At 34.8% G+C, this 23,169-nt stretch overlaps 1 protein-coding gene across 2 annotated transcripts in view; it reads right to left on the bottom strand.

The window, feature by feature from the left end:
* Positions 1-1,914: 1,914 nt before the first annotated feature.
* LOC110384451 (uncharacterized) overlaps positions 1,915-23,169 on the bottom strand; it is a 52,135-nt gene continuing 30,880 nt past the window's right edge. For both annotated transcript variants that reach the window (XM_049840433.2, XM_049840434.2), the window contains exons 3-8: positions 15,378-15,589; positions 14,317-14,452; positions 10,547-10,680; positions 9,947-10,180; positions 5,676-5,847; positions 1,915-3,572 (exon numbers count right to left, since the gene is read on the bottom strand). In XM_049840433.2, coding sequence (XP_049696390.2) covers positions 3,430-3,572; positions 5,676-5,847; positions 9,947-10,180; positions 10,547-10,680; positions 14,317-14,452; positions 15,378-15,589 — 1,031 coding nt within the window. In that variant the 3' untranslated portion in view covers positions 1,915-3,429. The remainder of the gene's footprint in view (positions 3,573-5,675; positions 5,848-9,946; positions 10,181-10,546; positions 10,681-14,316; positions 14,453-15,377; positions 15,590-23,169) is intronic.

Here is a 23,169-nt window from a genome sequence, read left to right as displayed (position 1 = left end):
TAATTCCACATTCACCTACAACAGCACACAAGATGACGACAACACATTCATGGGCGCATTTCGTCAAGTAAATAAATTTCCATTCGGCCTCTGCGTAGCTCCTTTATCTCGCTGTCAATATACATAATAACTACATTATGATATACGGGAAAGGAGCAGCTATTTCGAGAAAGAAAATCGAATTCCTTAGCAATTTCCTTTCATAGTTCGTCATCGGGTTAGGTTTTATTTTTTTGCAGGAGATGAGGGTAACATTTCTTATGTTTTTTTCTCTAATTGTGAACATAATATTAAAAAAAAGACCTATTGTAAATGTTCCTTGAGAACATTGGTTTTTTTTCCTTCTTTGTTTAAGTGTATTAGGGTATTTACTTAATAGGGCTAATTAATATACTTACATTTTCCAGCAGTGTTTACTCACCTTACAAATTACACGAGGGAAAATAATACCATTACAACTATTGCTACCAGCAGTGCTTGTTTATGGTAAATTATTTACCCATACATTATCTCTCAGTCAATCCTTCTCCGTGTGAGAGGAGGCCTGTGCCCAGCAGTGGGACGATAAAAAGGCTGTAACAGTAACAGTATCTCTCAGTATTAACGCTGGCTGGCTTTGAAATAAAATAATCAATAAATCGGCATATTTGATACTTACCAGGTCACCCATCATTGCTGCATTTTTCAAAAAAACATTCCAAGTAACTTGGAACTAATTTCCATTTACACATTTTGTTCCCATTTTATTGGCGTGTAGGTTCTGATTGTTTCGAGGAAATCAAAATACAAAACACAAAAGAGGCTTAATTTAAGCTTTTATTAATCTTTCACATTGTACGATCATGTAGGTACATACATAAAATATTTTATTATTAATATTTAAATGGCCAGAGGACTAAAGAAAATTATTTATGCCAACAATCGCTTCTGAAATAAATAGAAAATAATAACAACTACCTATTATATAAGCAGTAGAAAATGTAAATAATTGCAATTTTTGGCTCAAAAATTATAGATTTTATTTTTAAGATACAGTAATAATTGTTCATAACAACATGTTTTTTCGATATACACACAGGTATTTACACGTTCCTTGTTTGAGCCAAAAAATATAGAAGTAACGACCCGGTATCTTAAAACAATACTGACTATTTAAAGAAAAAAATTTGACACGAAGAACATTGAAAAAAAAAAAATTTTTAGAAGTACATAGATTTGGTCCGTTACTCAAAAATTTTCTCTAAAACTGGAAATAAAAACAGTGTTGTGTTTGCATCTGACAATGATTGACCGTATCACTTTCAATCCCACTGGGTCTTTTCAACCCAGTGAGCTACGCGTTCCCACCATTTTTTAGAAGCCATATGTTCACTCTTGCATCGCACATGGTGAGGTTTATCGAGCGAATTTGACTTTTGCAGTTGACTTTCATTTGTTTTTTGTGGATAAAAATTGTTTTAAACATTGAAATTGCTGACGATCGGAAAAATCAAGCAAAAATGTTGTATTTACTTTTAGTGTCCTGATTTTTTTTGTTAAACTTCAGAATTGCCACAACCAAGAAGTAAATGAACATTATATTTCCAAAAATGTATATTCAAACTGGCCTATATTTAAATAAATAATTTTATTATAACTTCATTTGAAGTACTTAACAACTTCCGAAATGGGCATGTCATTATAAAACTGTTCAGAGTGAAATAAATATCCCGGTGTCAATTTACAAATGATTTTATTATTTCTTGATGGAAAGGTCACGACAGTTATAAATAAAAGTGCCAATTTGCGTATTCGTCGCGTCTGCGAAAATTATATTATTTCCATAACATTTCTTCGTATATTCCAGAGAGGCTAAAAATATAACAATGAGACTGGAAACTTATTAAAATTATATTTCAAGATTTTTTAAAATAATATAATAGAAGCGATTATCAGCGTTTCTGGATTTTACCTAATACGCCTAAATGTATCTATTTTACAATTATTCATATACTTTCATCTATACAATAGCACATAAATAATTAATCTATTTTTAAAATATATTTCGCTTCAATATACACATTTTCTTAACTTATCACATCTTTTAGCCTAACAAATAAACTTTCTACAATAGTCAGTGTAAAGAGCTGCAGGAAGACTTCCAACGCCAATGAGGGGGACGAAGTCTTGTCACGGAACCCTTAATTCAATTTGCCCCCAAACAGGTTTTTCCGGACAAACGCAATCATACATTAATATCGAGGTAATTCCTCCCCAATGTGTAATTTCATTTGGGCCGAGTTCACCCGAAGGGGCTAATCAGATTGTTCCCCAAACAAGTCCTCCCCCACAAGGCAATTACGATTAAATACCATAACCTCTGCTTTACAGCGTAACACTAATCATATCGAAAATATTCTGCTGAAATATATTAGACAATAATTTAATTCTCAAAATACGTTCTCACTTTGAAAATCACCTACCAACATGAAATATTCTGATTACGAACGAGGAAAAACAAAATTGTATTCGTTTTATAAATATTTTTTTCTATTATTCTAGAAATCTTAGATCTAAAAATGGGAAAGGAATATCTAATTTAAATATTGAAGAACAAAATGAACAGGGAACGTAGACGCACTTTTAAACTCTGGGGAACTTAGTTCTGAATATTTCATGATGACCTTTAATCTAGGGGTAAGACAACACTCAAAGCAGCAGCGAGAAAGAATTATATTCCAGAACATTCAATATTACTCTATTGTTATTTATTCTGATGTTATTGAATGGAACTTTCGAGAAATTTCACACTTACAGCATTGTATTACAGATGAGATCAATATCTACCTTATTGTAATTATTGTTTTTTATGATTTATCATTAACATGTTAGCTATTCCAATGCAGTTAGATAGATATCCAGAAATAGCCTTTAAATGCGTTATCGTAATAAAAATAGCGATAGTTTGGTTAAACCTTGGAACCCTGTAGTAACTAGATCAGATAGGTATAATTGACGTACAAAAGCTCAGGAAGAAAAAAGACACATCCGAAGGTAGAATTGTTAAAAATAATAACACCATCTTAAAATTAATACACAATTTAACAATAAACTCTAGTTACATTTTAACATTAATGTATGAACACAGTGAAATTATATTTATATTTGATTTCATTTAAAATATTTTATCTTAAGCAAGATTTTTTTAATGTTCAACTTCAGAATAGATGTATAAATATAATATAAGGGTGTATAATTGTAAAACATTTATTTAGCAAAACAAAGTTTTTAGGACAACCTTATTCCTTGAAAGTGAGACGAGAAAGCTTAAAGGTACACAAAGTTGTATAGTATAAATAAAGGGTACCTAAGAAATATTGAAACTACAATCTATAAGCCGCTTCGCAGGTAAAATATTTGATCGGGGATAGGCGAGATTCATGGAGTCATTCAATTTAATTGGAGTGTAAATTCGCGTAGAATGAGACCACAGCCGAGAAGCCAGAACGGGTACTTTTGTACACAGCTTGAGGTGGCGTTTGCCTGGCTCGTGTCTGAATGTGGCTTCTTCAAACTTAGTTCGTTGACCGCCACTGTAAAGATTTATTAACATGAAACAACTTTGGACTAACTAAAACTCGAATGGTATAAACTAAGGTAACTTTGGCGTTGGCTAATAAGATTACATTAAATACGGGCGCTGTTGCTATAGAAACTGTGGAAAGTTCTAGATGCGTTTATGACGAAAATGAGGTAGCGAAATGTGGGGTTAATTTTAATACCGTTAAGTAGTTTCGTCTATTCGTTAGTAGTGTGAATTTCTCAATACATTATTTTGAAATTTAAAGTTTTGCACGTGATTCAAACCATACATATTTCCACTATTATAATCATATAAAGTTATGCAATAAAGGTACGCAATTGAAGTTTCTCTAGCGCATCTATTAAATGTGAATTCATGGTATGGCATCGCTCTATTAGTTCGCGTACAAACTAAACTTGTTCCGCATAGTTCTATCTACGGAACACTCGCGAGAAGATTTTTCTAATACCTGCATTCCATCAGAGAACAACTCAATGTCTATCTACGTTTTTATTTTTAACCGACTTCCCAAAAAGGAGGAGGTTATCAATTCGGCCGGTATGTTTTTTTTTTTTCTATGTATGTACATCGATTACTCCGAGGTTTATGGACCGATTTACGTGATTCTTTTTTTGTTCGACTCGGAATAGGTGCCAGTTGGTCCCATAGTCATTAGGTCAGGATCTGATGATGGGAACCCTGAGAAATCGAGGGCAACATTCGAAAGTTGTAGGCATATACAGGGTAAAAACTTGACACTCAGGTGCACGCCTAAAAGCACTATTCAACAGTGAAGATTTGGAGCTGACCTGATGATGGAGACTAGAGAGGGCCGAGGGAACTTGACAACTGAATATGTGAACTACCTCGTGTTTGGGCTTAAATTATTTGTATTGACAAGACCTTTGCAACGGTGAAGGTTTGGAGCTGACCTGATGATGGAGACCAGAGAAAGTCGAGGGAACTCGACAATTGAATATGTAAAAAAACTCGTATTTGGACTTATATTCTTTGTATTGATGAGAACTTCCCACTTATATGGATAGTGACAACTATTCGTATCACTGAAAAGCTGTAAATAAAAAACTTTTTTACAAAAAAATTAAACCGACTTCCCAAAACACTAAAAAGCAAAAAAAAAACTAATTTTAGGTGCATCGACCTAGAAGTCGGTGGCAAAATTAACTTAGTAACATCCATTAGACACCGACTTCTAGGTCGATGCACCTAAAATTAGTTTTTTTTTTTGCTTTTTAGTGTTTTGGGAAGTCGGTTAAATTTTTTTGTAAAAAAGTTTTGTAATTCATGAACGTCAAAAATATTTTTAAATTAAGTAAAAATTAACCTATACATATAAGTTGTTTGGCTATTGTGTATATACACATAACGTGTCGTGGAACGTCACAGAAAAGAAACTGGTATAAAAAGAACTGCTAATGAATAAAGTACAATTAAGAATTTCCTGGTACCTATTCTGATTTTCAATAAACAATCAATAACAATATTGCTACCAGTAACTGTCCGTTAGCCGTCATTTTGTAAACTGGGAAAGATCAGTCTTTTACTTAATTTCAGCTGAAACTTAACTCACTCGCTAAGTTTCTTGCGGGATTCGCATTAATGTAAATAAAAGTTTGTTTCGTTTGCAGCTCGTTTTAAAGTTCTGCCAACTTCTTTCAAACAGAATAATAGACAGCATTTAAGTTTTTGGAAAAGTTGGAAAAAGTAACGTTTAGTAAAATGCTGGGAAGAAAAAGCTTGGTATAATTAAGTGTGCTTCTTTGGGGAAAGTATATTTAAAGTGAAATCTTGAAATAAAGCTCTGCAATTGCTTTTTGATGCTCACTTGCTACTGTTGGAAGTACAATTTAATTTTAAAACTAACTTATTTCGAGTAGGTCGTACTTAAAATCAAGAGTTCTTAAACGTTTTCAATAATCCATTTTCCTGCTAGCACCATACTTTGAAATATTAATTGTCAATTACTACCGGACAAGAACTATACCTATCTTACAATAAAAAATTCCCCTAATCTATATTCTATACAAAACATTACTCTTTCTTTCTAATATTATTTCCTTACTTCACAAGGTCAATTTAAAAAAATACATACCAGTAACAGTCTGCTTCTTAATATCAGCGAACTTCTCCCCGGGCCCGACTTCATCAGGTATGGTGGCTGTGCAGGTCAGTTGGAGCCTGCCATGCGCGGGCGCCCTTAGCTCGGCTATAGAGACCCATAGAGAGATGGGGATGGCGGGAGGCACGCGTGGCCGCTCTTGTATCTGTTCGAAAATTAATAGAGAACTTAAATTAAATAGTGAGTAAATAAAAGGTATACAGGTATTGGTGTGATACTACAGCAAACGCTAAATGCAACTGTTCAAAACAAACAAATGTTCACTGCATCTTCATTCAGTATTAAAATCTCAAATCCTCATTCTTCTACTTTTGTTTACTTTGGATAAAATCGAGCGGTGTTTTTATCTTAATCAAGGCGTATGTCAAAAAGACTCCCGAACTATAAGAGAGGACCTCAATACAGATCAACTACAGATCAACATTTTTGGGTATACAAAGTTAATTTGATATAATAGCGTGTCCGTTTAGATCCATGTAAACTTCTACGGAAATATTTACGTTTGAAGAAACAAAACCAGAACATAATATTCAATGAATCCCATAAAATTAACATGAGAATACCTACCATCGGCTTCTAACCAAACTCCTAAGGTAAAGCATACTTAACAAAAGCATGTAACTTCGAAAACATTTCTTAAGAAGGTTCTAAAACAATTAAATATTCCTCAAGTGCCTTAACTTGGTTGAAATTATTAACGTAATCCCGGCTCAGCTGCCAAACTTGGCTAATTTTCCGTCCTTGGCCTCACGTCACGGATGTCAAAGAATAGAAAATTGCTAAAATGCTGCATGGACTTGGTAAAAAAATCAATTCCAAGAATAAAGTGGTTGGGGATTTGAATTCGATGAGAAACGGGAAAATAAAATTCGATGATTTTTTTCCTTAAATTTTTCTGAAATAGGAATATCTCGAATTGTGTATTTATGCCATACATATTGAAGGGTAAAAAGCCCGGAATTAACGTGAATCAATAAGCCATTATAGTTATCGGCACGAATCTTGAGCCCTGATCTCCATCCGCGCATAAGTGATTTATTAGCAAAGAACCAATCCCGAGTAACGGCTATGACACGATGCACTGCGGGCCAATCACCGCTTTAGCCCGCTCCCGCGCCTCACTTCATACCACAAAAGGGAACCAAAAAATTACTTCTGCGCAGACGTAGGTCAGAGCTCAAGATTCGTGCCGATAACTATAAGTGTGCTAACACCCAAAATAATTTTAATCCATAAATCACTCAACCAGTCACAATTGAATCAGAGTAACACGAATTACAAATAAAAGTCAAGAATATAATCCACACCTCGAACTGTTACAACAAACGACAGTTACTTCTTTGCAACAACAACATAGCTTGCCGGACATAACCCAGAAATTTTGCAAACCACAACAAAATAAAATATTTGTAGAGGTACATCAAAAGACATTTGTGCTTGTACGAGGACAGCCCGCTTTCATCTCTACTGAAAGCTGTCAATTTAAACCGGAAAGATGAAAAGAGCAATATTGAGAACAGAATCTCTTGTACTTGAGCCCAATCGACTTTGGATTGAGATTGTCTTTTGTTATTTATTTTAAGACGCCCGCTTTGATTTCTCCTTTATCTACCCCCTGATCTTTCAATTTGTTTTTCACAATTGCTGGATTAAAATGCTGCTAAAAATAGTTACAAAAGCTTCCCGTTATATCCTTAAAGACAATTGAATGAGTCCTCTTGCATCGTTTGTCTTCGAGTTTTAATTACTGAATGATCCTCATTCAACATTTTGTGAGGCACAGTATTCATGGTTTTTAGGGTTCCGTACCCAAAGGGTAAAACGGGACCCTATTGTTTTCGCTCCTCTGTCCGTCCTTCCGTCCATCCGTCCATCCGTCTGTCTGTCTGTCACCAGGATGTATCTCATGAAAACTAGAATTAAATACATATTTTGGGGGTTACCAATTTATAAAACGGACAAAAAAATTACGTTTGTTGTAATCCCACAGATTTTTTATAAATTGGTACGGAACCCTTCGTGCTCGAGTCCGACTCGTACTGGGCCGGTTGTGTTTTTTCTCGTTTCAAATGAATTATTCGTGTGTGAATGGAGCGTGACTGATTAGCCTGCTAATAAGCGAGCAAATTGATGAGCTTCATTACGAATAGATAGGAGTTAAGAGCGTGTACGCTCGGCGCGCGATGTCAACTTTAGGTAATTCAACGCAAAAAACCGCGCAGACTAGCGTCGCGGCTGTGTGCGTGCCTATCATACTTCACGTATAGTCACACAAACCATTTTGATCTTTTCGAGTGAAATTGGTAGAACAAAAAATATATTATTTAGTAAATAGTTAATAGCGGGAAAATAGTGTAAGTCTATGGATGTCTAAAATATAAAAGCATGAAAATAAGTCGTTAATACTTACACTCTTTTGCAAAAAAATCGGGCACCTATGAAAACCTTGGTTTTGAGGACTTTCTGTATATTACATACAATTTTCAACAGTACTAAATAGTCGACTGATGATTAATGACAATGTTAAGAGTTTCTGTATTTTAACCGATTTCAAAAAAAGAAAGGAGGAGGTTTCAATTAGATTGTTTTGTGATTGTTCTCAATTTGATTGTTCTCGATTTCTCAAAGACGCCTGGACCGATTTGAAAAATTGATTGTTTATATGAATGGTCCAGTCCATCCAGACCGAAAAATTGTGGTCAAATAACAACAATTGCCGGAAAGCCAAATATTGGTGAAGAGCTTGGGTTTACCATTGCAAATAAAGTTTTAAGTTATCTATCCTATATGCTTCAAAAGTTATTCGAGATCAAAAGTCAAAATTTGGGTACATCCAAAATGAAAAAAAAATTATAGCTCGATTGGTAACAGACATCTGCAATAAGTGATTTCTAGCCTAAGGAGTCCGCCATATTGGATTTAGACTCGCGACACATTTTTTTTCGAGTTATTCATAGCAAGCCCTTTCATTTGATACCCATATCGTAGGAATGCATTAAAAACATTTTTTTCTCCATCTTGGGTATACCGCCATATTGGATATAGAATCATACATTGTCATTAAAACTGAACATTCAAACAAAATTTCAACTCAATCGATAAAAACATGCTTCAAAATTGAGCTTTAAATAAAATAGTAATGTATCAAGATTTGTTGGTCGCGCTTGAAATGTACTCTATTCTCGGTATCCACGGCAGAGGTTATTCACCCTACGCGATGTGACGGAGCGACACGTCCTCTCTGTGAAGCCTTGCGGCGGTCTGGTTTGAGTTGACTCGCGTGCAGCGTTTTATAGTAGTTTTAAATAATTTATAAAAAATAAAACGAGAGATTAAATTATAATATAAAGTTTATCTTTTAAAGAAAGAGTTATATTACTATAGTAAATAATTGTTATATTAAATTAAGTAAGATAGATAGGTAAAAAAAGCATTTGAAATTCAAAATTTTTCACATTGTTAAAATATTTTTTTCTGAAAGATAGAGACCTAAATCAAAAAATGTTTTCAACTAACTATAGGCATGGGGATTTCGTCTATGAGTAAAAAAATAAATATGATTAGATTTGCCACTGTTTTCACATGAATTTAAGCTTCGAAATAGACGCTGAACGGGAATTTTATAAAACATCTGTTACGTTATAGGGGTTTTAAGTATTTAAACTACACAAATTGAAATTTTTGTTCAATTAACTATATAGACAGTGAAATTACCTTGCGTTATTAAAAAATAACATAGTTATAGGATAAGTAGTTACTGAGAAACAGTGGTTTGAAAAGTACCATTTTAGGCCAAATGGCGCGCGGTTGACGTACACGCTCTTAACCAATATCACACTCAATGCGTGATTACACTTTAATAGTAATTGTAGTTCATTCATAGATAGAATCACAGATAGAAAAGCAGAGAGCCGTTCATACAGTAAGTAGGTACAATTTTTTTTGTATCGTAATATTTTGCGAGTTCTGACCCCGGAATGTGGCGACATGAATTATTTTTGGTTAGAGGTATGTGTGCAAGTGTACCCTGTGTGCCTGCCTATTATAAGTTTATGTGCAAGACACAGACACCACACAACTTTAAAGTCATTGTCTACTAAGGTAGCTATTAATTTGAAACAATGATGTCTATTTTTGTATCTACAACAGGTGCCCACATCTTCATCGCTTTTTTACCAGTTCCGCCCCCCGATTTTTGTATCTAATAACTGATTTTCCACATAAAAATATTCAACAACACTCACCTTAGCCATTTCCTCGCTCTGCTGATCCTTCAAAGTGCACTTATGATGTTTGGTCACGTTAACCGGCGGGGCTACAGTGGTCTCACTGACTAAAGCCCAGTATTTAGCCGTGTAGTTAAACTCCGGGGCTATGTAGCGATGTTGGTGCTTTCTATGTCGGTAGCCACCGCCGCCCTTCGTCCGGGTGGAGCTTGAAACCCGGTAAGAGAAGTATTTCACTGATTCTTCGTCGACCTGTGAGAAGATTTGAAGTTAGATTTTGGTTTTGAAAAAGTGATAAGAACTAAATATAACGAATTGAACTACAATCATAAGGGCCAAGTTCAACGACAATGTATGTAGTAGTCAGTTTTCTTAAAACGACTGTTCGATTTTCAAAGTAAAGAGTTGTTTTAGGAAACGCGGACGTTTATAGTATTTGTGCAAATGGGCCTTATTTTACTACTTATGACCAATATATCAGAAATAAAAGATTTCAGTAAAAACATAGCTGAGGTGCTTCAATACATTCTAAAATCCGTTCGCTCATATTTCTTTTAGAATCATAGTCATAATGGTTTTATAGTATGAGGACGATTAAAACAACAGCATACAACTTACCTTTTCATTGTCAATGTACCACGTGAGCCGAGGCGCGGGCGCAGCGGGCGCGCTCGTGCAGTTGGCTCGTAACAACCCTCCAACCACCACGTCTGGTTTACCAAACGTTATGATCGGCGGGTGCTTTTGTGAATCTGTTGAATAAATTATAGGTTAGCAATCATCATCTTTTTGCTTTCCTACTAATAGTAGGAAGTACTGTAGACTAATAGTAGGATTACTAACTAGAAAGGAATTTTACATTACTTGGTTTGGGCTAATGTTAAAGTTATATACATGTATAAAGCAAATCAACAGCTTGGACATTGGGAACCGTCGTTATTCGTTTTTACACTATGGGGACCAGTATAGGTAGATGCATTAAGAAGTAATGAAGGAACATTAGCGACTGCTTATCTGGTCCACAGTTTTCATGAAATTGTGTTTTAAAACATAGTTGTTTTAGTTTTTCCCATACTTAACGGAAAAGAGTTAATACAAATGAAATAACAGGTTTTCGAAAATTATATTATTGTTGCTTTTGTAAGTAATTAAGTTCTCTTTCATTTGAAACTGAGTAAACAACAAAACAGCCACAGACATTACAAATTTTAGTGTTTACAGCATAATTACACAATTATATTTACAACGAAACTTCCCTACTACCTACAACTGACGATTCATTTAATTAAATAGCAGTAATGTTACGAAATTGTTTACGCTGAGAGAATATATTTACTGTAATAATTTTATTGTGATATTACGTTACAATTTAATTTATTGTTTGATAGCAACATTGTTTTGCCCGTGACAATATATTATCTAGTTGAGGACCGAAAAATGAGTTATTTTTGGATGTCTGTTATGTGTTTTGGGTCTTCGAAATGTAATAATGTTTTTTTGGGTACAGTAGAAAATAAAATGTTTTAGTGTAGGTACATTTTCGTAACGAAGTCTTTGTGGTTATTAATAGTAACTATGAAATAATATATCGTATGATGTACCTCCTTAAATAAATAATCTAACATAAATGTATTTTCTGTGATGAAAAAAAAAATCAGTCAGCCGCTTACAATACTGAATTTAATTTACGATTTTTCTTGATTTTAAGATACATCACAATGAAATTGCATAAATCTTAATAGCGGTTATTTCATAAACGAGGCAAGCGAGAAGTATGTTTTAAGTTATATTACAATGTTAAGATACACTAGCGTACAAACTTAAAGTAAGATGTCCTTGGAATCCCTGACATCCATGAACATTTATTAATTTTGTCTCCAGTGATAAAACTACCCAATTACCAAATACAATATCATAAGAAATATCGTAAACATTATATCTCCAATATCTAGCAGGTGCTATTAATTGGTCAGACTTTCAGTCTATAGGTACATACCTATCTATACTGAGGATCATCCATCATCCATCCTTTTCCCCAACAAGATATGTTGGGGTCGGCTTCCAGTCTAACTGGATGCAGCTGAGCACTAGTGCTTTACAATTAGCGACTGCCTATCTGACCGCCTCAACCCAGTTACCCGGGCAACCCGATACTTCTAACCTACCTATACTGATGACGTAATCACCTATTATATGAGAACATCAAATCTAATAATAGAGTTAACATTTCACTAAGGCCTTTGTGATAATGGCGTTGGCGCCAAAATGTGAGCACAAACAATAGACTCCAAATAACAAATATACCGGAGAGTAATGAATTTGGGTCAGTTGAAAAAGATTGGTGCCTACTATGCTAGAATGCTTTCAAAAATGTATGACAAACTAAAACCAGGAACAGGGTCAATCTTTTTGTAATCAATTTTTTGAGAATTGCCTTCGATTTTTCAGGGTTCCCATCACTAGGTCCTGGACCTGATGAAAATGGAACCCTTTTAAGAAAAAAAGTTTTTTTCGAATGGGCCAGTAAACGACCAGACTTAAAAAAGAGCCAAATTGATAGCCTCCTTTTTGGAAAGTGGAAGAAGACAACGACTGCAAAAATATACTTCTTAAGGTAGGTGTACAATTTTACGATACCTAAATAAATCCGTTAAACACAGCTAAACATCTTCACTATAAAACGACGAACAATTTACACCTCCAATTAAACTTTTTACCTTCCTACAAACTCGTTACCCATGTCAACGCCATTTTGTCCGTGACAAAGCATTTCTATTATCCAGCAACTATAAGAAAGACACAATATAAGCCTGTAATACGTAGTGCCAGAATACAAATTGCCATTATTAATGATATTCTCTTATCTCCTGCTTATTTTCTCATCATATTCTGTGTCATTATTCCCTGTCATTTTGTCTACTGGCAAAATGTAGGGTATCTGACGTAAGCTAGGATCGTGTACAAAATAAGTATTATCAGTGAAGAGCTGAAGATTGGACAATTTATATTCATGACTGGAATATAGGTTGGTAGTAAGCTAGAAGTTTCATTGTTTATGTTACGCTGTATTGCTAAATTAGGTTTTATGAGTGTATGTTCTTTAGTTTTTTTATGGGGTTTTAAGGATTTAGAATATTGAAATTAATTGTCACTATGCAGGAGAAACATTTCGTAATATAAAAATAACGTATTGGCCTAGCTTTGTAATGGTTATTTTAAGAGCGAGTCCTTTTCAAAATAATGCTATTGATTAAACGTACTGTACCGAGAATTTTCAACTAGGAAGCCAGGAGTTATTTATTTAACTTGACATAATTCATTTAAATACTTACATTTAAACACACAACAGTTAATTAACTATTATATATATTTACGTACGAAAATAATAGCAGGAATTTCCGTGAATAATTCATATTTCATCAAATCCCACAGGTGGCCATATAATTTGTACCGAATATAATTTACTGTTATATTACTCAAATTATGTTGAATAAATAATTGTTGTGTTAATTGATATAAACCACTGGTGACTTGTTTCGTAAACAGACGTCACTGTGACTATTTATTTAAGTATAGGAATGAAAAATATAATAAAAAGTTGAAGAACACCAGAGAAAAGCGAACAGAGAGGTGCCCAATATCCTACTAATATTATAAACGCGAAAGTTTATATGTATGGATGTATGGATGTTTGTTACTCTTTCACGCAAAAACTACTGAATGGATTTTAATGAAACTTTACAATAATATAGCTTATACATCAGAATAACACATAGGCTACAATTTGTAAACATATTGTTCGAAATACTAAACCTGCGCAGACGAAGTCGCGGGCACCAGCTAGTCCGAAATATTGTTACTACTGTTTCCGAATAGTGTTTAAATACGTGACCATTTCTGGCCACGTAGGTATCTCAATACTGCAAACTTTTTACGCCAAAGCATAGTATAAAATACCAGAATAAAAGGCAATCCTTCCTTACGAGATCTTATTTCAAGAGGATGAAAGTTATATAACTCAATTAAAGTTCCACGAAAAGAAAATGTGTCTCAAACTAAATGCATAAGTTATGGATATAAATCCTCCCTATATATAGGAACCACTAGTTTTCAGCTTGAACTGAAAATTAATCTGTGGATCGCTTTTTTGCAGATAGAAAATTATAAAATGATTCTGTGTGGACAAGAAGGGAGTGTTCGACTGATAATGACTAAAGCCCTCCACGTTCCCTCTAAAGCACTTTGTGTTCCGAGGTCAAAACAAATCATTCAAAAAATCACTTAGCTCTTTGGTCAAAAGGTCCTATGGTCGTACTTATACCTGCTAAAGCTGTAAAATGGACAAACCTGTTTTAGTATCAAAAAGTTTTATAATATAAACTACTTACATACAACAGTAAGCTGTCTTGGATTGGAGGCGGCTGTGAAGATGGGTGTCTCCAAAGACACCTCGCACCAATAGAGCCCTGACGCCGATGGGTCCAAGTTGTCGATAGTTATCGAATTTTCCGTTGATAAAGTCATCTGGAAAAAGGAAATTGAATAACTATCCTCACATCACGTTGTAACAAAAAATTTAAGAAAAAAATATTTATTTTCAGCAAGAAAATAAAAACAATTTTGGCCTAGCTCGAACTTTCTTCTACATTGAACTATAGTAGTACTGCCTGTTGAAACAGTGTATATTCTAAAAAGCATTTATTTAACCTGTATATTATTTTCCTATGGTTATCATAGCATAATACAGAACATTTTATCTGCTAGAAGCTTAACAAAAGAAATAAATCCAGGACAATAATTTACCTGTCGCATTTCACCTAAACGTTCATAAATCTACTATAATATAATGCGTATTCCGTCTATCTGTCACAACAGAACATAAAATACGACAAACATTCCTAGTATTATACATATTTGGAATAAAAAGGGTCTTTCGAAACCTATTCTGTTCAAACTAGTTCTATTGTGATGGAGATTACGTTCCTAATCAACAGGGTCGGCGAAATGGGACAGTTTGTTGTAGATACTTACGTATGTATATATTATATATGTATGTTGTATGTAACCAAAGAGAAGTCAAGTATATATTGCTGTTGGATAATGAGTATCTGATTTGAAGCCCCGAGTAATACTTTAGGTTAGGTTATTCAGAAAAGCAAACAAAGTTCCACATAAAAAGCTTAGCACAGATTTTCCCACACTGATTTAATTCATTATATTATTCTATCATATCATTTAGAAATCGGTATCTTTAACCTCATCGTCTACGTAGCCTTTCCCAATTAAGTAAGGGATTTTATTCGACTACGTTGAGGTCGGCTTACAGTCTAACTGCGGCCAAACGGCTGCCTATCTGACCTCTTCAACTCAGATATCCAGGCAGCCCGATACCCCTTAGTAAGACTAGTTATCAGAATGGCTCGAAACGAAAAACAAAACAAATACTTACATTAACCCTTCCTCCAGCGAAAGTATAGCTGGTAAAAGGCGGGACCCTCTCCCTGACATACTGCAGCAGCTTGGTGCCGGTCCTCAAGAACTCCACCTTGTATAACAACTGTGGAGGCACTTGATGGAGACACCGCAGCGTCGCTGAACCGCCCCGAGCTACCCACGCGGGTGACACCAAACGGACGTCCACGTCCGTCGCCTGACCGCTTCCTGGGAACAAAGGGTTAGGTCAAACAGGTTATTTATCTTGTTATAGTTTTTGAATATAATATTATGTACTTTCTAGACCCAGTCGATGATCTAGACTGGAGGCTGCCTCAAAAGAATATAGAGAAATACTATATACTGTTGAAGGATATGCACTTATGCAGGGCCAGGTGTCCGAGAAAACCCGGAAAGCTAAAGAAGCGCAACGTCTTAAGGGCTGTTGTAAATCTTTCGGAGATTATTTAGTCTTGATTTGTAGAAAATCAAAATGGAAAAGATTTTTTTTTTGTTATGAGAAACGGTAAAGCTATGTCTAATACTACTACGAATAATAAAATGACTAATTCGTTGGTGAAAATTCAATTCAATATCTCGCAAGACGCAAATTCTATGTGGCTTCGCAAAAACCCTCGAAATCGTTGTAGCGAGTCCTCATAACAGTCGAGGCCAAGGGATTGATTGCAGTTGGCAGGTGCTTTGTCCGTTAACGTCCACGGTGACAGTTTTACAGCCAGCATTTTTCGAGAACTTCTTACATAAATTATATTTACTCGGAAGACTTTTATAGCTTACCCAAGATGACAAGTTGAAGGAAAATAAATTTCAACTTTATTCTAAAACGGTGAAAACATTTTGTTAATACGCCTCTTTATCCAACGTTCCCCTCAAAGCGCTAACGAGTACGATTATTTACAATGAATTGAGCGCCGAATTTCTAACCCTTTTAAAACGCTGAGCACGAAATCTTGTATATCTACAGACAAATTCAGACAAGATTAGAAACAAATAAGGGTCTGATTTTAGGTTTAACGGTGTGAAATTTATTGAGGGTCTAAATAGACTCGATTTAGAAAAAAAACGATGCGAAATACTAAGAGAGATAATCTGCGTCACGGCCCTTTAGACTGAGAATAAATAAACTTAAATATGTACAAAGAGAATGACTAAAAAGAGGTTTTTGCAAGTCGTTTAATAACGAAACAAAAGAAACGATTAAAGATAAAAAGAAGAATGTCCGAGAAAACAATAAAGTCTTTGAAGTTAGTGTACATTGTCGCCAGCTCAATTACGTCTATAGTTCCCAAAGGTAACTAAACAGAGCTGTTTGCGAGACAGCACTAGTTGTTTTCCTATTTAACTCAAGACTATTTCGTTTTCCTTATTTCTTGTAGATTTAGGTGGAAATTCAATTCCCTCGGAATATACACGGCGTGTGTACATAATAAGGTCCCGTCTTCCCTCCCTAATGTTATTAACATACGACTCAAACGTGTCTCGGGCTGTTTGTTTGAGCAAACTAAAAAATCCCTTATTCTTCTAACAAACTTCACGTTTGACGGGATTTTTAAGAAGCGAAAAATGTGAGAACATTTTCTCACTAAGTAATACTTTGCTGTCTGATAAGGTTATGCTAGATCAATTATATCTATACATACTTAAATACGCATCTGAGCCCGACATTCAATGATAAATGGCTCAATATCGTAAATATAAAAAGTGTACCAATCAAATTCCTTTGTGCTCTTTTTACGAAAACAAGAACGCAGGTGAGTCTGCTAATGAAAACATTACTGCTGTCATCACTCCGAAATACTCAAACGTTGTTTATTTTTCACAGCAACAAATTAGCTCTTTGTGTTTTAGGCGAAAGCTCAGTGGCATTTGTGTAAGGTCGAAAACCGTTTGGCACGATTAATATTCGTGGATTCGACGATTCGCATGCAAACTCAAACATCCGAGATGTGACGACTTGTTGCGATGTTGAGATATACGGGGGTTAGATAGCGGCAAATGTCTTGAGGGTTGTGAAGACGTATAGAGCATACAGCCTCCTTGTAGAGGGGGTGGCATCCGGGAACGTGCATCCGGTGTACGCATCACCGCCGTCGGACAATGGACGTGACGCCCAGGGTTGCCAGATTGTGCAAATTTGATTACGGAGCTACACCTCGAAGTAGGACACACAGGTCGGGATCAGAACTCCGGATCGTCTATTGTTTTAATCAGACGTGTTTGTTTGATTGGTTATTTTGTTTGATGTTCGGATGTTTCATTCGATTGTATATACAAAAAATAAAGTTAGGAATACATATAATATTGACAATATAATTATCCTAGGTATAATATTAAAGATCATAGGTACCAATCGATATTTTCCTTATATCCTGGTAGATCCTGGCATACTACTTTTCGTAGTAGTAGATTAAAACAATTCACTATCGAGGCATTTATAAGAACAACATACCAGCCATTTTCTCAAACAAAATGCCAAATCTATTTTCTCTACCCATCTCTCAAAAAATTCCAGAGACAAGCCTTTACAGTGAATCCCGTAAATTAAATAAAAAGAAGCGACCACTGGCGAGAACCCCTCGGTCTCACGTGCGTGAGGTCTCAGATAAGACCCTCGGAACGTAATGGATTTTTAAGTGTTTAAAGGATTTTACTGCCCCACAGCTCGTTTCTACGTTGTTCACCTGTAAGTGTTTATTCATGTTTCATGCGGTGGCAACGTGAAGGTAGTAAATTACTTTTCAATTTAGTTTATTTATTATATTTATGTTGCAAAAATAAAGAGTAGGTACATCATTTGTTCTTAGGAAATACTGTTAAATAGAAACGAAGCTTCTGCTTAATGTAACAATGTGTAGTTGAAATTAAATAATTCAATTCTTATAAATCATACTCCCATTTTAAGAGCACTCGATAAAAATGCAAAGACAAAAAATAAAAACAATCTACCTACGCGTTTCATATCCACTGAATAGAAATCTTTTTCGGAAGCTGTGGCTACTAAAAATTTATGAACAACCTTTTTGGGGCTAGCTCAGACATTTTTCCTTATATACCTATGAATGCGAAATCTGAACATTGAGAGATCTGAAACATTCACGTAAGTAGATTTTCAAACGGACATTGGAAAAACCTTGATGACCGTTATAGACGTGTATGACAATGAGAACGGACGGACGGTAGGAATGGAATGCATAAATGATACGTCGGTGGCGGCTTTGTGTTGGAAAATCAAAACATACGACTCTCACCTTGCTTTTGTTGTTGATGTCTATATTGTTTCTTTTGAGTTTGTTATGACAAATTGTAAAGCAATTCGTGGCAGGCGTTATAAAAAGTAAATAAGGCATTTTTTGTATCAAAAAACCTAAGGTGTATAAATAAACCTTGTTTGTTGATACGTTAATCTGAAGTCGGAAAATCTGACAATCATTCTCTAGGAGATATACATAATGTACAGTGATTTAGGTAGTGAAGATAAGATAATTTCTCACTTCACGTGTAACACAACACACTGCATCTGGTTAGACTTGAATTAGGTTCCGATTCAGATTCAGTAAGATTAAAGGTAGCATATTGAAAATCTGCTGGCAACTTTCTTTTTAAAATCATTTCACATTTCAATAATACACTTACCTATAATAAAATAATCTTCAATACCATAACCACGAACAGCCACCTGATACACGGAACTAACAAGATTATTACATGCTCACACGCTGTACTCTCAAGAGGCACGCAACCTACATGCTTCATGCATCAGCTCCCGAGGGAGAAATAACCTAACCTTATGTAGGCAGGCTATGGTTGTAAGATGAAGTGATATAATTTTAGAATACGTATTTAATTTAAAATGAGAATTTGTTTTTGTTTTAAATTTCAATTGATAGTATCAATCTAGCCTCTTTAGTAGATTGACGAAGATAGGCTAAGTAAATAATAAAATGAAAAATAATTATCTCCTCCAAGCAGCTTTTCTCATAAAAAGAGATCAACCGACTGCGGAGAACATACACTCCTTTGCAAAGGAACGGGAACCTATGCGAAATCTTGATTATAACGACTTTATGTATGTTTCAAAAGAGTTTATTATAGTGCACAAGCATTTACGTAGACACAAGTGGACTAAGCAGTCCTTTGTGAGAATTTTAAATATTATTTTGCTGCTTAGCGTGAACCAGAACGTTAAATGAAGAAAAGATTTCTAGGTGATGATAGTGACTACAGCTGATTACTAAATAATTCAATCTTAACACGTGCTTACCCATCTTATTTCATCAGAAATCCCAATAGTATTTACACCTAAATAAACCACAATCAATCATTAACACCTGTAAATTAAATTCAATTTCAAATACAAAGCTAAATGCAACAGATGCAGAAACATAATTAATTCTTGTTTGAAAGGCCAACTCGGATAATTAGAACATCGATAGATTATTTGCTAACGATTTCTGATCATTCGATTAGTTTAGTCGACCATACGGTAATATGATACGGATAATGACTGTTGTTCCATTATGTTATCGATAGTCATAATCTGTTTTGTTTAATCGATTGAACTTTCGATATTGCTAACTGTAAGCTATTTATCGATTCTTCTGTTGTTTTTGTTTTTGTGAATCTGTGGACCAACTGTCGGACGAATGTTAGCAGACAGTTTCGTTTAAAGGTAATCGTAAATCCTATCACACTTGTTTTAGCTGTAACTGCATATCAGTCGACTACAGACTTGTACTGTAACAGCCGAATACTTAAACTCCACTTTAATTTAAGCGCAGCTCATACATTTCACACTCTCGTATTGCTGGGACAGAAAAAAAAAACTTATAATCTAAGTAACAAATAGCAGTATAAAATTTTTCATAAACGTCACTCATAAAACCAAAACTACAAAACATAAAATGTTAACAAAAGTTCGTGTTAATACTTATTCGGACACGCCATTTCACAGTCGCTAAAACATGCGAATACCCGACATAATATTTACCAGTAATAAACGGAATATAGTTCCGAACAAAATAAAACTTGCTTGCTCAAGAACAATAAATGCCAATAAGTTTTTATTTGAATTTATAGCTGTTGAAAACTTCCAAGTGGCATTTGTAAGGAAAACCGAACCTTCTCAGTGTTTTAAAATTATAGTGTAAAGCATGTTCTTGCGTTAAAGTGACCCAGTTTCAAGTAGTTCCGTTACAGTTAATAATGGGGCTATTAAATTCTAGGGTAATTGGAAAAAAATATTTATTGTGCCTATGGAGATAAGATTGTTTACAGAACCTATTTTGTTTAGTCAAGTTTTTTTAGTTAGTTAAAAAAAAGAATCTACGCGCCAAATATGTTTGCATTTGAAAGCATTTGGATTTCTTGAGCATTTGTTTATACAGATTTTATGGAGAAGTTGACTTGTCTAAATCTGACCTATTTTAATTATTTCAATATTAAAAAAAGGAATTAACAAAGCACTATCTCGCATACGTGAGCCGTCGAATGACTTCCTTCAGAGATGTTAAGTTAATATTGGTTCTTACTGCAGGTAAGTACATAATATTTTATGTACCTGAATAAATAAGTATTCAAACACAATAAATATTAATACCAAACAAAAGAAATAGGAAATCCGAAACGACCAATAAACTGGGTACATGCTCAGAAAAGCAATAGCACTCAACATCATAATAGAATTGTCGTTAATCGCCGAATACTGATCGAAACTTGGCCAAGCCAATAACTTGACCGAAATCCAATTTGTTTGAAAGCAAATCCGTGTTGCTATTTAAATAATTCATTACCTGCTACCGTCCTTATGTTTGTGGGCGACGAATATTTTCCACAGAATAACGATATTGGACTCAACTAGAGGTTTTTAATCTGATAAACGTTAATGAATTAATTGCTTTATGCGATAATTGGGGTAATGGAATTTTGATGGTGTTTCTTTTTCTTGTGTTAGAATTTTATGAAGTTTCCGTGGTGTTAAATAATGTTTTTTTTTGTGTTATAATTTGTAAGCCGATTATCTTCGAAGTATTTTGTGTACCTACACCAGTTTCACTGACGGTCTTACTACATAATATCCTTTGCCCAACCACAGTCACCTGAATTTTAATAACTAAATTATATAATGTCGACTCTGACTCTTAAGACTCTACTAAATAAAAATAGCATATTCAACGATTCGACGTATTACAACGTTGGGGTTTTTTTTTTAAGAACTAACCAAGTACATAAAAAAATAACACAATAATAAACCATTCGACACCCGACACCCAATTACTTAAACCACCCATACAATTAACCTTTGCTCACGCTACATCACACAAAAACCCAACTAATATATAAAAGACCGATACCCGATCAATTGCCAGGATTAGACAAGGGGCTCCCACAAACAAATCGTAGACATTTCGTATTGTAGGTATCGAGTAGGATATCGAGTTGCTAGCAACCATGGAGAACAAAATGCCAGCGGAGATATCATAACGCAAACTCTCCTAAGAAAGTAACGCGCCAAAATGTGGGTGTTCGGAAGACGAGGAACGTTACTAACTCCCTTACTCGCCTTCTATAGAATCTGTTCATTATTTTAAAAATAAAATCACCAATTAATCAAGTGTATTCAAATTTGGTTGCAAAACAGCACTTTTCGAACGGCAGAAATTTACAAAAGATAGCCCCCAAAACGCCCACTCTTCATCACTTCCTAAGTGTATTTGCTGGGAAGAAGAATTGGCGCAACAAACTCGCACTGACTCAATTTTTGACATGTTGTATTTGATTCGAACTCGAACATCTCGGAAGTTCTAGGTACTGATCACACCTTCCGTACGTTGCTTGACCTACCTTCCTTATGGCATCTCCGCTATCTTTTCTTCTTCCGTGCTGGCAACAGGCAACGTAACATATTTTTTCCGTCTCGATTGGGGTCGGGCGATATGGCTCGCGGTTCGGTTGGCTCGTTGCAACTGACACGCAACTTGTATATAGTGTATTGGGAACCTTCTGCTAGGTTTAGCATCGGAACATTAAGCTCAGACTAATGTACGCTGGATAAATCATAGGGGTTGTAAATGCTACTCTGTTTGAGCCAGACTTTGAGTCCTTTGATGAATATTTTGTAAGTCAAGACCGAAAATGGTTTTTGATTTCTGAATTTTAAAAGTTTTATACTTTGTGAAGGTTAATAAATTTTTATCAATAAATGCCTTTGAGTTGAGTACCATGGCATTTTAAAATCACAGAATTTTCTATATTGATAATAATTCTGAAAGATCTTGACGAAATCTTTGTAAAATAAAACAAAGCCCTCGAACAAAAGTTGCTTATCTTCCTTCAAAATTCACAAAGAAACCAGAAAGTAAACAGAAGAGTTTCTGTATCGAAAAGGAAACAATTTCTGGTCAGATAAGGCATTATGTGTAGCGAACCATGGTTGGATGGTTAGTATCGAGAATTTATATGTATTCCGCTATGGGAGTTCCCTTTGCTTGTGCAAGAATTTTCAATATCTTTGCTTATCGATTTGTTGTAAGTTGCAGCGTCTTTATTTATTGATAAGAAATAACTTGTTCTATTTAACTATGTGGTAACTGCTAAAACGTATAATTTTGCACATTAATTAGAAAAGAAAATTCTCACATTCACGATCTTCCTTAGTAGCAACAGAAAACAGTATTTTCTGCAGACGTAGTTTTATCAAAATGAATCTATATAGTTCATAATGGTGAAACCGACGAACAATTTCAAACTAGTCAACTGTTGATGGTTCGAACAAATCTCATTTACTATGA

This window comes from Helicoverpa armigera, chromosome 13, assembly GCF_030705265.1.
Source record: "Helicoverpa armigera isolate CAAS_96S chromosome 13, ASM3070526v1, whole genome shotgun sequence".
Classification (NCBI taxonomy): domain Eukaryota; kingdom Metazoa; phylum Arthropoda; class Insecta; order Lepidoptera; family Noctuidae; genus Helicoverpa; species Helicoverpa armigera.
The sequence above is the reverse complement of the archived record's forward strand: the minus strand, read 5'-3'. Positions and strand labels throughout refer to the sequence as shown.